This window comes from Martes martes, assembly GCF_963455335.1.
Source record: "Martes martes genome assembly, contig: scaffold_65, whole genome shotgun sequence".
NCBI lineage: Eukaryota > Metazoa > Chordata > Mammalia > Carnivora > Mustelidae > Martes > Martes martes.
Window position 1 is genome coordinate 453231 of NW_027666628.1, and position 14286 is coordinate 467516.

General features: G+C 36.6%; 1 protein-coding gene across 4 annotated transcripts in view; it reads right to left on the minus strand.

Annotated features, from left to right (window-relative positions):
* The window catches only part of LOC308337873 (ATP-dependent zinc metalloprotease YME1L1-like), a 64749-nt gene extending 50982 nt beyond the window's left edge, over nt 1–13767 (minus strand). For 2 of the 4 annotated variants that reach the window (XM_080831417.1, XM_080831418.1), the window contains exons 1-3: nt 13501–13767; nt 12444–12658; nt 10985–11216 (exon numbers count right to left, since the gene is read on the minus strand). In XM_080831417.1, coding sequence (XP_080687543.1) covers nt 10985–11216; nt 12444–12658; nt 13501–13740 — 687 coding nt within the window. In that variant the 5' untranslated portion in view covers nt 13741–13767. Of the gene's footprint in view, nt 1–10984; nt 11217–12443; nt 12659–13500 lie in introns of those variants that run through there. The other 2 variants (XM_080831419.1, XM_080831420.1) reach the window with 2 other exon arrangements.
* Nucleotides 13768–14286: the final 519 nt, after the last annotated feature.

Consider the following 14286-nt stretch of genomic DNA (forward strand, 5'->3'; position numbering starts at 1 on the left):
TACCACCAGGGCAAATACCTCTGAGAATCAGCTCAAGCTCAACAGGCCCCTCCTCCAGAAAATCAGCAGCAACTTCCCCCTAGAATCAAGTTTAACCAATCACAGAGAACTGAAAAACTCTAGTGCTGGGGGAAAATACTATATAGGACTCATGGCTCCTTAACCTTTCAAGTTTAATTTTCTTTTTCTTTTTCCATTTCAACCAATTTCTCATTTTATCATCTCAGGTTTTTTAAACTTTTTTAATTTCAATTTTTATAGTTACATTCTATCCTTTCATAGTGTTTAACGTTATTTTCTTCTTTCTTTACAATTTTGGGATGTAGTTCCCTCCAGCAAACAGACCAAAATATACCCAGAATCTAGTGTATTGCTCTGTTCTCAACACCTGTCCGATTATATTCTCTCTCTTTTTAAATTTTTCTTTTATTTATTTATTTATTTTGGTTTCTGGTCTCTTCTCATCGGTTTAAGATTATATTTCTCTGGGGTTGTTTTTGTTATTTTAGTATTTTGTTCTCTCATTTTCTATTCTTCTCTAGACAGAATGACTAGATGGAAAAACTCACCTGAAATAAGAGAACAGGAGGTACTACTGACTGGCAGGGACCTAATCAGTATGGATATAAGTAAGATGGCAGAATTAGAGTTTGGAATAACAACTATGAAAATACTAGCTGGGCTTGAACAAAGCACAAAAGACACTGGAGAATCCCTTTCCGCAGAAATAAAAGAACAAAAATATTACCAAGTTGAAATCAAAAGGTTATTAAGGAGATGCAATAAAAAAAAAATGGAGGCTCTACCTCCGGAAACAGTTTGGAGGTTCCTCAAGAAGTTAAAAATATGACCTAGGAATTCTACTGCAAGGTATTTACCCCAAAGATGCAAACATACTGATCTGAAGGGGCACCTGGACACCAATGTTTATAGAAGCAATCTCCACAATAGCCAAACTGTGGAAAGACCCCAAATGTCCATCAACAGATGAATGGATAAAGAAGATGTGGTGTATATATAAATACAATAGAATATTATGAAGCCATCAAAAAGGATGAACTCTTACCATTTACACTGATGTGGATGGAAACAGAGGGCACTATACTGAGATAAATAAGTCAATCATAGAAAGACAATTATCATATTGTTTCATACATATGGGGAACGTAAGAAACAGTGTATAGAATCATAAGGGAAGGGAGGGAACATTAAATAGAAGAAATCAAAGAGGGAGACAAATCACGAGAGACTCTTAACTATAGGAAAAAAACAGATGTTTGCTGAAGAGGAGGTGGGATGGGGTGGGGTAATTGGGTGATGGGCATGAAGGAGGGCACGTGATGTGTAGAGCACTGGGTATTATATACAACTGATGGTTAACTGAACACTATATCTGAAACTGATATATCATGTATCAGCTAATTGAATAGAAATTTTAAAAAATTCATCACGTACATAATGGGTAATGGTGAAATAAAACACTACTTATCTTTTACAGACTTACTGAGCTGTAATTAACTAATAAATATTAACTATTTCAAATTTTAGAAATTGGAGGCTCTAACTGCTAGACTAAATGACACAGAAAGGAGAAGTAGTGACATAGAAGACAAAATGATGGAGAATAAAGAAGTTGAGAAAAAAGAGAGATAAACAATTATTGGATCACGAGGGGAGAATTCAAGACATAAGTGATACCATAAAGCAAAACAATATTAGAATAACTGGAATCCCAGAAGAGGAGGAAAGGAGGTGTGGCAGAAGGTATATCTGAGAAATTATAGCAGAGAACCTCTGTAATCCGGGGAAGGAAAAAGGCATTCAAATCCAAGAGGCAGAGAGAACCCCCTTCAACATCAATAAGAATAGGCCAACACCTCGACATATAGTAGTGAAGCTTGCAAATTTCAGAGACAAAGAGAAAAATCCAGAAAGCAGCTCAGGACATGCCAGAAAGGACTGGCATGGTACAGTCAGGGTGCTAAACCAGAACAATATGCAGCCAGGAATACTTTATTCAGCAAGGCTGTCATTCAAAATAGAAGGGGAGATAAAGAATTTCCAGGACAAACAGAAACTAAAAAAATTGTGACCACCAAACCAGCCCTGCAAGAAATACTAAAGGGGATCCTTTAAGCAAAGAGAGAGCCCCAAAGTGAGATAGACTAGAAAGGAACCGAGACAATATACAGAAACAATGACATTACAGGTAATACAATGGCACTCGATTCATATCTTTCGATAGTTACCCTGAAAGGCAATGGGCCACATTCCCCAAGCAAAAGACATAGGGTATCATTGGATAAAAAAGCAAGACCCATCAATATGCTATCTGCAAGAGACTCGTTTTAGACCCAAGGACACCTCCAGATTGAAAGTGAGGGGGTGGAAAAACCATTTACCATGCTAATGGACATCAAAAGAAAACCAGGGTGGCAATCCTTCTATCAGACAAATTAGATTTTGAGCCAAAGGCCGTCGTAAGAGATTTGGAAAGACACTGTCATAATTAAAGGGTCTCTCCAAAAAGAAGATCTAACAATTGTCAAGGTTTATGCCTCTAACATGGGAGCAGCCAATTACATAAGCCAACTAATAACAAAATTAATGAAACACATCGAGCATGATACAATAAATAGTAGGGGACTTTTACACTTCACTCACTGCAATGGACAGGTCATCTAAGCAGAAGATCAACAAGGACACAAGGGCTTTGAATGACACACTGGACCAGATGGACTTCACAGATGTATTCAGAGCACTCTATCCCAAAGCCGCAGAATACATATTCTTCTCCAGGGCACATGGAACTTTCTCCAGAAGAGATCACATACTGGGTCACAAAGCAGGTCTCAACCGGTACCAAAAGTTTGGGATCATTCCCTCCGTATTTCCAGACCACAGTCCCTTCAAACTTGAACTCGATCACAAGAGGAAATTTGGGAAGAACTCAAATACACGGAGGCTAAAGAGCATCCGACTAAAGAATGAATGGGCCAACCAGGAAATTAACAAGCAAGTAAAAGAATTCATGGAAACAAAGGAAAATGAAAACACAACCCTTCAAAATCTTTGGGATGCAGCCAAGGCAGTCCTGAAGAGGGAAGTATAGAGCAATACAAGCCTTTCTCAAGAAACAAGAAAGGTCCTAAATACACCACCTAACCTTCCCCCTAAAGGACCTGGAGAAACAACAGCAAAGAAAGCCTAAATCCAGCAGGAGAAGAGAATTAATAATGACCAGAGCAGAAATCAATGAAATAGAAACTGAAAGTACAGTAGAACACAGCAACAAAACTAGGAGCTGGCTCTTTGAAAGAAGGAATAGGATCGATAAACCCCCGGCCAGACTTTGCAAAAAGAAAAGAGAAAGGACCCAAATTAATAAAATCATGAATGAAAGAAGAGAGATCACAACCAACACCAAGGAAACACAAACAATTTTAAGAATGTATAATGAACAGCTATTTGCCAACAAATTAGGCAACCTGGAAGAAATGGTAACAGAAAAACTTGAACAGACCCATAACCAGCAAGGAAACTGAAGCAGTCATCAAAAATCTCCCAACAAAGAAAACTCCAGGGCCAGATGGCTTCCCTGGAGAGTTCGACCAAACATTGAAAAAAGGAATTAACATCTATTCTTCTGAAGCTGTCTCCAAAAATAAAAATGGACGGAAAACTTCCAAACTCTCTCTATGAGGCCAGCATTACCTTGATCCCAAAACCAGACAAAGACTCCACAAAAAGGAGAATTACAGACCAATACTGCTGATGACTACAGATGCAAAAATTCTCACCAAGACACTAGCCAACAGGATCCAACAGTACATTAAAAGGATTATTCACCATGACCACGTGGGATTTATTCCTGGTCTGCAAGGGAGGTTTAACATCTGCAAATCAATCAGTGTGACACAATACGTTAATAAAAGAAAGGACAAGAACCATATGATACTCTCAATAGATGCAGAAAAACCATCTGACAAAGTACAACATCCCTTCTTGATTAACACTCTCCATGGTGGAGGGATAGAGGGAACATACCTCAATATCATAAAAGCCCACAGTGAGTATCATTTTCAATGGGGAAAAACTGAAAGCTTTAACCCCTGGGTCAGGAACACGGCAGGGATAGCTACTCCCACCACTGTTGCTCAACATAGTACTAGAAGTCCTAGCCTCAGCAATCAGACAACAAAAAGATATAAAGGCATCTAAATTAGCAAGAAGTCAAACTCTCACTCTTTGCAGATGATGTGATACTCTACGTGGAAAACCCAAAAGACTCCACCCTAAAATTGTTAGAAGTCCTACAGGAATTCAGCAAAGTGGCAGGATATAAAACCAATGCACAGAAATCAGTTGCATCTGTATACACCAACAATGAGATAGAAGAAAGAGAAATTAAGGAGTCAAACCCATTTACAATTGCATCAAAAACCATTAAGATACCTAGGAATAAACCCAACCAAAGAGGCAAGGGATCAGCACTCTGAAAACTATAGAACACTTATGAGAGAAACTGAGGAAGACCCAAAGAAATGGAAAAACCTTCCATGCTCATGGATTGGAAGAACAAATACTGTTAAAATGTCTATGCTTCCCAGAGCAATCTATACATTCAACACAATCCCTATCAAAATACCATCAACATTTTTTCAGAGCTGGTACAAATAATCCTAAGATTTGTATGGAACCAGGAAAGACCTCAAATAGCCAAAGGAATGTTGAAAAAGAAAACCAAAGCTGGTGGCATCACAATTCCGGACTTCAAGCTCTATGACAAAGCTCTCATCATCAAGACAGTATGGTATTGGCACAAAAACACACACAGAGATCCATGGAACAGAATAGAGAGCCCAGAAATGGACCCTCAACGCTATGGTCAACTAATCTGGGACAAAGCAGGAAAGAATGTCCAATGGAACAAAAGATAGTCATTCCAATAAATGGTGTTGGGAAAACTGGACAGCCACAAGCAAGAAGAATTAAACTGGACCATCTTCTTACACCGCACACAAAAATAAGATTCAAAATGGATATAAGACCTACATGTGAGACAGGAACCCATCAAAATCCTAGAACAGAACACAGGTTGTATTCTCTCTGACTTTGGCCAAAACAACTTCTTGCTAGACACGTCTCCAAAGGCAAGGGAAATAAAGACTTCATCAAGATAAAGAGGTTTTGCATAGCAACGAAAGCAACTGACAACACTGAAAGATGACCTACAGAATGGAAAATGGTATTTGCAATTGACATATCAGATAAGGGGCTAGTATCCAAAATCTATAAAGAACTTATCAAACTCAACGCCCAAAGAACAAACAATCCAGTCAAGAAATGGGTAGAAGAAATGAACAGACATTTCTCCAAAAAAGACACACAAATGGGCAACAGACGTGAAAAAAATGCTCAACATCACTTGGCATCAGGGAAATAAATACAAAAGCACAATGAGATATCACCTCACACCTGTCAGAATGGCTAGAATGAACCAGTCAGGAAACAACAGATGTTGTCAGGCATGCAGAGAAAGCAGAACCCTCTTACACTGTTGGTGGGAATGTAAGCTGGTGCAGCCACTCTGGAAAACAGTAGGGTGGTTCCTCAAAGAGCTGAAAATAGAGCTACCCAACGACCCGGCAATTGCACTACTATGGATTTACCCCAAAGATATAAATATATTGATCCAAAGGGGCACCTGAACCCCAACGTTTATACCAGCAATTTTATTGACTTATTTATTTGAGACAGAATGAGAAATAGAGAGCATGGGTGGGGGAAGAGGCAGAGACGGAGGAAGTAGCAGACTCCCCACTTAGCAGACAGCCTGAAGTGGGGCTCTATCCCAGGACCCAGGAATCATGAGCTAAGCTGAAGGCAGTCACTTAACCAACTAAGCCACCCAGGCAACCCTCAGTACCCTACATTAGACCCCATTTTGAGCATTCAGTGAGAGGATACCTTTCATGAGAAAGGTCTAAGTAAGAAAATTCTAGATGGGAATATTTGTAATATACAGCTGACCCTTGACCAACGTGGGTTTGAATGATGCAGGTCTACTCTACTTACACATGCACTTTTTTTGATACCGTACTTTAGTGTATTTTCTCTTGTGTTTTTCTCATTAACATTTTTTTCTCTAGCTTTATTGTGAGAATATAGTATGTAATACATGTAATGTACAAAACCTGTGTTATTGAACTATTTATGTTATCAGTAAGCCTTCCAGTCACCAGTAGGCTATTAGTAGTTTAGTTTTTTAGATTCCATGCAGAAGTGAAATCATATGGTATATGCCTTTCTCTGCATTATTTCACTTAGCATAATACTAGGTCTATCAATGTTGTCACAAATGGCAAGATCCCATTCTTTTTTATAGCTGAATAAATATTTCATTGTATATGTATCACACATCTTCTTTATCTATTCATCTATTGATGGACACTGAGGTTGCTTCCATACTTTGGTTATTGTAAACAATGTTTCAAAAAACATAGGGGTGCATATAACTTTTCAAATTAGTGTTTTCATTTTCTTTGGATAAATACCCAGTAGTGTAATTACTGAATGGCACATGGTACTGCATTTCTATTTTTAATTTTTTGAGGGATCATAACACTTTTTGACAATAACATTATATTCAGGCCTTATAAAATTAATAATCTGACAACATTACTAGGCAGCCTTGTAAAACTAATAACTCAATACCACTTGATGGGAGAAACTTTTGTTGAACCAATTTTATAACACCATTAATAAATACTATGTAAAATATAAAACACTTTTTTATATGACATGACTTAAGGAATTACCAATGTAATGTTACTATCTTCCCAAAACTTTTCCTAAATATTTATTTCTGTGACCTTTATTTCCAGTTGAGAACTGTGTTTAGATGGTAGAAATAGCTTGACGTCCACTAATAAGGAGAACGCATTTGCAATTTTATTTATACTTTTCCATTTATCAAAAAATTAGGAGGGTAAGAAAATTATACACAGAAAAGCAATGTGCAAGGTATCAGCAAATTTTAATTCAAAGAATTATTAACTAGAAGGATTTTCTCATAACTGTTAGTTTTCAAACTATGGCTCATAGAAATCTAAGGTTCCACTGGGACACAGCAGGATTGAGGGACAAGGAAGTCTACAGGTGTAGTCTCATCTCTCTTTTAGCTAAACAGCTCTACTTGTCTCTGTCTTATATAATACAGTTTAATTAAAAAAAAAAAGTTAATTTCAATTCTTTGGAAAAAAAATATTTCCCCAGAGGTATAAAAGTCACTAACTTAGTCAAAGTCCCTAATTTTACATAAGAGACAAAAAGGCCTCTGAGAGATTGTAGTTTGCCTGAGGTCAAAAAACCACCTAGTTGCAGGCCAGGAATGTGTTTTAGGTCTTACTGAGCCTAGAGTTTTATGCCAGTTACTTCCTCATATTCAGGAAAAATACATGCATTTTTAACTAGAACTCAGAGGAAATGAATACATAAAACTTTGTCATGTGGCTCAATAAAGTTAAGGCATTAGGCAGAAAACAGCTTTCTAACTAAACTATAAATTTTTATAGTCATGAACAAAAATAAAGGAAGAGAAGTTATCTTAACTCCTATTAGTAACAGTCAATATACTCAATTTATAAGCACAATTTTTTTTTTTAACTTGAAGGGACAGGGAACTTGAAGGAGAAAATCGTTAGTTGAACCAAAGAACCTGACCCTGAGGAAATTCTTCCTTGAAAGAATTATTCATTTCCTTCAAATAAAACTTGGTTTATCAAAATCAATCAACAAATGAGTTACCTATGTTGTGAGTTATTTATAGCAAAATTTAAAACACTGAACAGATTTCTCTTTGCCATTTAGCCTCTCCATTAGTTCATATGTACAAAAGACACGATTAACTTTAATTATAAATTAAATTCACTCAGAAATTACAGGTAAATCTTCATTTCCATGTGAGAACATTTCTCTACCTTCTTCGTGACAGGAAAGGAGATTTACCTAGTGGGTGAATTTGGGAGAAGGCACTCAGCAGTGCCTATGTGCTTCCAGATCTCTTCTTTGAAAAGCTATGCCTGCCATAGTAACATGAATTGAGGTCTGCTTTCATCTTTGTGGGTTGGGCATCAAACACCTCTTCCTTCCATTTACAACTGTGTGTGGAAGTGCCTAATTTGGAATAAAGCATTAGGAAGTTTGCTGTGGCTACATACCTAAGCCACATCCTCTAATTTGCTAGTATGTATTAAAGTCACTAGGCTTATCTCCAACTGCCTGACTCCTGTGTCCTCAACTCAGAAAAAGAAGAGCAATGTCATCTGCCACCTACTCCACCACAGTTCCAACAAGAAAAATGATCAGACAATACTTAGAAAGGGTTTCTTCTTCCTTGACTTGATACCTAACATTCATTGTTCAAAGCAACATACCTTAAAGAGGGAAAAAGTTGAAAAGAACAATTGCAGAAATAAACTCAGGAAGTCAGACAAAATGAGGAGATAGAGGAATATGTTCCAAATGAAAGAACAATACGACACTTCAGAACAATAACTAAATGAAACAGAGATAAGTGATCTATCTGATAAAGAGTTCAAAGTACTGGTCATAAAAACGCTCAGCAAACTTGGGAGAAGAATGCATGGATTCAGTGAGAACTTCAACAAAGAGAAAATATAAAGAAGAACGAATCAGAGCTGAAAAATACAATAACTAAAATGAGAAATACACGAGAGGGACTCAACAGCAGATTAAAAGCTGCAGACGAACAGATCAGTGATCGACAGGGTAGCAGAAATCATCCAAGACAAAAAACAAAAAGATAAATGAATTTTTTAAATGAGGACAGGTTAATTAAGGGACCTCCTAGGATCAAGCCCCACACCAGGCCCCATGCTCAGGGAGTCTGCTTCTCCCTCTCTCTGTGGCCCTCCCCTCCCATCTGTGTTCTCTCTCGCTTGCTCTCCAAAATAGATAGAAAGAAAGAAAGAAGAAAGAAAGAAAAGGCCATAACTAGAAATAAGAAAATTATGAAAGAAAGAGTTTTATTGGTAAAAGCAAACATACAATAAAAGTAATAGATCAAGCACTTTTATAAAGCCAGTATGAATGTTAAAAGACAAAAGTAGTAACAACAATTATATCTACAGTAATTAGTTCAGGGATACACAAAATAAAAAGATGTAAACTAAGACATCAAATACATAAAACAAGGTGGGTGGAAAAATGTGGTGTTTTTAAAATGTGTTTAAACTTAAGTAACCATCAACTTAAAATAGACTTCTATATGCATGGGATGTTATATATGAACTTCATTGTGATCACAAAAATCTATAATATACAAAAAAGAAAAAGAAAGGCAACCAAGCATAACACTAAAGAAAGTCCTCAAATTAGAAGGGAAGAGAGCAAGACAATAAGGAAACCAAATAAAAGAACAAGATTGAGGCCTCATTTACCATGAGCCTATGCTACCTTTGTCTACCTTAGTAAAACCATGAATATACTTTCAAAACCATAAACCTATGTACATTGATTGAAATGGATATTTTAATAACAATGATACACAATGGAAACCAGCTGCTACTTAAAGACCATCTTAGTCATCAATCATTCAAGTGATGGCACGGTAGATATACGTGAACTTCATTTGAAAAATTCCAATTGTGGGGCACCTGGGTGGCTCAGTCAGTTAAGGATCTGATCTTGACTTTGGTTCAGGTCATGATCTCAGAATTGTTGAGACTGAGCCCTGCATCAGGCTCTGTACTGAGTATGGAGCCTGCTTACCCTCTGCACCTCACCCCCCACCGCCGGCTTGCACACACTCTCTCTCACCCTCTCTCTCTCTCTCTCTCTCTAAAAAAAAAGAATCCTGTATTTGCTTGATTTAGCGATTTAGAAAATGCTCTACAATTGCTCAGCAAGACATTTTGTAAAAATTGAAATAGAAGTGTTATAAGTTTTAAAAAATGCTCCAAGTAAGATAACAATTAAGGATGTACTCTCAGGTGAGAAAATGACAACAATTACAACTTAAAAAGAAAAATTAATCTCTTTAGCATTACAAGTTTATTTAAATCATAAAAAGGACTTATCATGGATTCTTTTAAGTAATAAATATCCATATGTGATTAAGTGTTTGGATTCTTGTTGTTCATTTATACATAGGGGTGGGAAAAATGGGTAATATCAATTGTTATGAACCATTGCCAAACAGGAAATTAGTCAAAACATCTAAGTATAGATTTCATTAGTGAGCAATAATATTTACTTTCTAAAATTGAATTTAGATGTTGGTTTTCAAGAAATTTAAAATGTGTCCATTTTGGGGTACCTGGGTAACTCAGTCAAGTGTCTGACTCTTGTTTTCGGCTCAGGTTCTGATCTTAGGGGTGTGAGACTGGGCCCCATGTAGGGTTCCACACTCAGCAGGAAGTCTGCTTCAGAGTCTCACACTCTTTCCCCCTCTTGTACACTCTCTCTCTAAAATAAATAAAATCTTGAAAAAATAATAAAATATGTCAGTTTTGTTATATTTATCAAATAAAGGTACTAATAGGTATCTCTTGAAAGTAAGAGCTCCAGGAACTAAGAAAAAAAGTCAAAATTTTTGCCTCATTTCTTTTTCTTTTTTTTTTTTTAAGATTTTATTTATTTATTTGAGAGAGAGGGAGATCACAAGTAAGCAGAGAGGCAGGCAGAGAGAAAGGAGGGAGCAGGCTCCCCGCTGAGCAGAGAGCCTGATGTGGGGCTCGATCCCAGGACTCTGGGATCATGACCTGAGCTGAAGGCAGAGGCTTTAACCCACTGAGCCACCCAGGTGCCCCTGTCTCATTTCTTTATTAGCACAAATAATTATGACTTTTACTTAGTATGTATTGGTTAGCTAAACAACTCAGAATTTTACCAAATTAAAAACAAAATTATATCAGAAATCTGAAACCCAAGGAAAAAAAGGAAAGATAATATAACTAACCTTGGTCAAGAAAGGCCCGATGTCATTACTTGAACGCCGTGAGTTTGAGGTATGAATCACCACGTCTTCTCTTAGAGCAACATTTCTATTGAATAGTGAACTGTTATGATTAACATTTCTACCATAAGGCAGATCTAGGGCTGGCCTCATATTAATAGTGTCAAGCAAAGGTTGCTTCTGCTGCTTCTCCACCAGAAGTTTGGTACTGGTCTCTGCCAGCCTCTCACTAGTCCTGTTCAGATTACAAAACACAGTGCTTAGTATTTCATCTCTCCCCAATCAGTCCTACGTTACTTGCATTTCTTTAAGTTTCCATAATAGTAAACAGAATGTGCCATTAAATAGTGTTTTAACATGGTAAATGTGACAGAGCAGACCTACTATGTATAATTATAGGTTTAAAACTGTTCTCAAGAAGTACATATATTTCTAGGGTTCCTAACTAACAAGTAATTCAAATTAAGGAGGGAGAGAAATGGCTATCAGTGATGTCCATGGCTTAACAGGTAATACCCGCTGCCTTCTGGAATGGTTGTACTTCAAAGATTCTTGGGGATGCCATGACACATACTTATATTTAGTAAACCAGTTTAGAGCTGCAAAAATAAACCATCCTGGGGGGTCTGGGTGGCTCAGTCAGTTAACCATCTGCCTTCAGCTCAGGTCAGGACCCCAGAGTCCTGGAATTGAGCCCCACACTGGGCTCCCTGCTCAGCGGGAAGCCTGCTTCTCCCTCACCCTCTGCCTGCTGCTCCCCTCTGCTTGTGCTCACTTGCTCTCTCTGTCAAATACATATGTAAAATCTCTAAAGGAAAATACAAATAAAAAAACATCCCTCAAAGACATTTTTCAAGCATTGGCTTTCACCACTCTTGCACACTTCACACATTACTTCAGAGAAATTGGGCATTTGGCACTGAGGAATAATTTAGACGAACAACTGCTAGGGGAGAAGTAGATGGCAGAGTTGTGATCAGAAAGAACTGAAACAGCTCCAGAGGCAATTAGGTTATAACACAGATACCAGGGTACTGGAGGTGGAATCTGCCCTTTCCGTCTGGACCTTTTGGGTTAAAGATGCACTCTTCCAAAAATAAACTAACATTAATAAATAAATATTAATAAACTCATTTCCATTTAGGGTAATTCTGACAATTTTATAATAATATGCTGTCTAAATTATAAACCTTCAGACAATTAGTTTAAAGACTAGAAGATCAGATTAACTGAAAATACTCAAGGGAAAAAAAAAATCATTTAAAACCAAAAATGAGAGAAATGCAAACTGTCTTGGACTAACATTTCAACAGTAAGTTCATTTACAAACATCATTTTTCAAAATTATAGTATCTAGTTGGCTTTCACTTACTACTGTTCTCATGAACGTGGCTCCAAAAAAATTATGGTTTAGAGGCAAATTCATAAGCTAACTCTACTTTCCATGATTGTTTTAACTTACTTGTTCAGTTCATTTGTCGATGACATTCGATGTTTTACTTCTTCTAGGTAGAGGTGCTTGTATCTGTCCAATTCTGTTTTAGTAACATCTTGACAAGTTTTCATTTTGGATAATTCAAATTCCAGCTCTTTAATTCTGAGTTCCATTTGACTTCTTACTGAAGCATTATTATTTTCTCTTAACTGTGCTAAGCTTTCTTGAAATGCTACTTGTGTCTAAAGCAAATTAAAAGCATAGTTTTAAAATTGTTACAATCTGGGTTATTACAGTAGATTTCTTTCTTTTAGTTTTGTGTCAATGATTCAGAGAGCAATTTTTAAAGTGAAAAAAAAGCTGAAATGTAAAATATTTATCATTAATGTGAAGCTGAATTAAATGTGAATAATGTTCATTCTTACATGAGAACTCATGCAATCTGATAACTCAAAGAATAATAAAATCATTTAAATTTTTAAAAAGTGAACAATACAACTTAAGAATAATTGAGGTACATGGGGTGCCCGGCTGACTCAGTCATCTGAGTGCCTGACTCTTGGTTTCTGCTCAGATAGTGATATCAGGGTCCTGGGATAAAGCCCTGTGTCATACTCAGCATGAAGTATGCCTGGAATTTTCTCTCTACCTGTCCATCCCCCACTCGTGCTTTCCAAATAAATAAATTAGATACTTAATATAAAAAAAAGAATAATCCAAACATGGTACCATTTCTTTTATGTAGACATGCCCAGAATGGAGCCCAAACAAGCAACCGAATGAGCCACCCAGGTACTCCATGGTAAAAATTTTTAAAGCACAATTTTTTCTTTTCCTCTCAATAGCCTTATTTTATACTAACTGGTCTTAAAAAATAAAATAACTTTCTACTGTGAATCATTCTGAAAGATCAATTTAGTGTGAATAATGATGAAAACTGAAATTTTGAAAGGGAAGGAACAAATGCTTCCATTAATTTACCAAATTGCTCTAAAGGAAGTAGAGGAAAACTCTACACTGGATATAACTAAAATGTAATTTGCAGTGAAATGAATTAAAGCATTTTATAGACAAATAAATTAACCTCTAAAAAGAGATTGACTTCTTTTAATTTTTCTGCTAGGGTCAATCTTGTCCTTTCTTCAAGCTCCTGTTTATATCGTTCTATTTTACTGTATTCTACCACGTTGACTTCCACCCAACTTCTGAGGTTTACTACTTGTTGTTCCAACTTCTTTTTATTCTTCTCTAGGTTTTCACATTTCATCTGTATTTCTTTCATAGATGATAATTTCTGAGTAAGAACCTGGTTTTTTGAAGACATAGTTTCCAGTTTTGCTGTAAGATCATCAACCTGCATTAATAAAATAATACAGTTTAGATGTAGAGTGAAACGAGTCTAATGCAAAACTAAGGCGCCAAATATTTTTTTAAAGATTTTAAATCTCTGCACCAAACATGGGGCTTGAACTCACAACCCCAAGATCAAGAGTCACATATGTTACTGCTGCTCCAGCCAGGTGCTCAAATTTTAAAATAAGTTCATTTTCAACAAAATGTTATCTATATTGTACAGTCTTGGAATGTGGAACCTCAAATAACTCAGAAAATCAAGAACAAAATTAAAACCACTAGGAGTTGCTAAAATCAATCTCTGCTGTCATCCTCTTTGCCACACATTTGTATTTGATTCTTATATTTTTATTTTTCTATGATTGTTTCAGATTTTTCCTCCATAAAATAACTGTAAGTCACGTCTTAATAGAAAGTGTCTGAACCCTTCCCTCACGTTAACACTCCATAATTTTTTTAAGGATTTTATTTATTTATTTGAGAGGGAGAGAGAGCAAGAGAGCGGCGAGAGCACAAG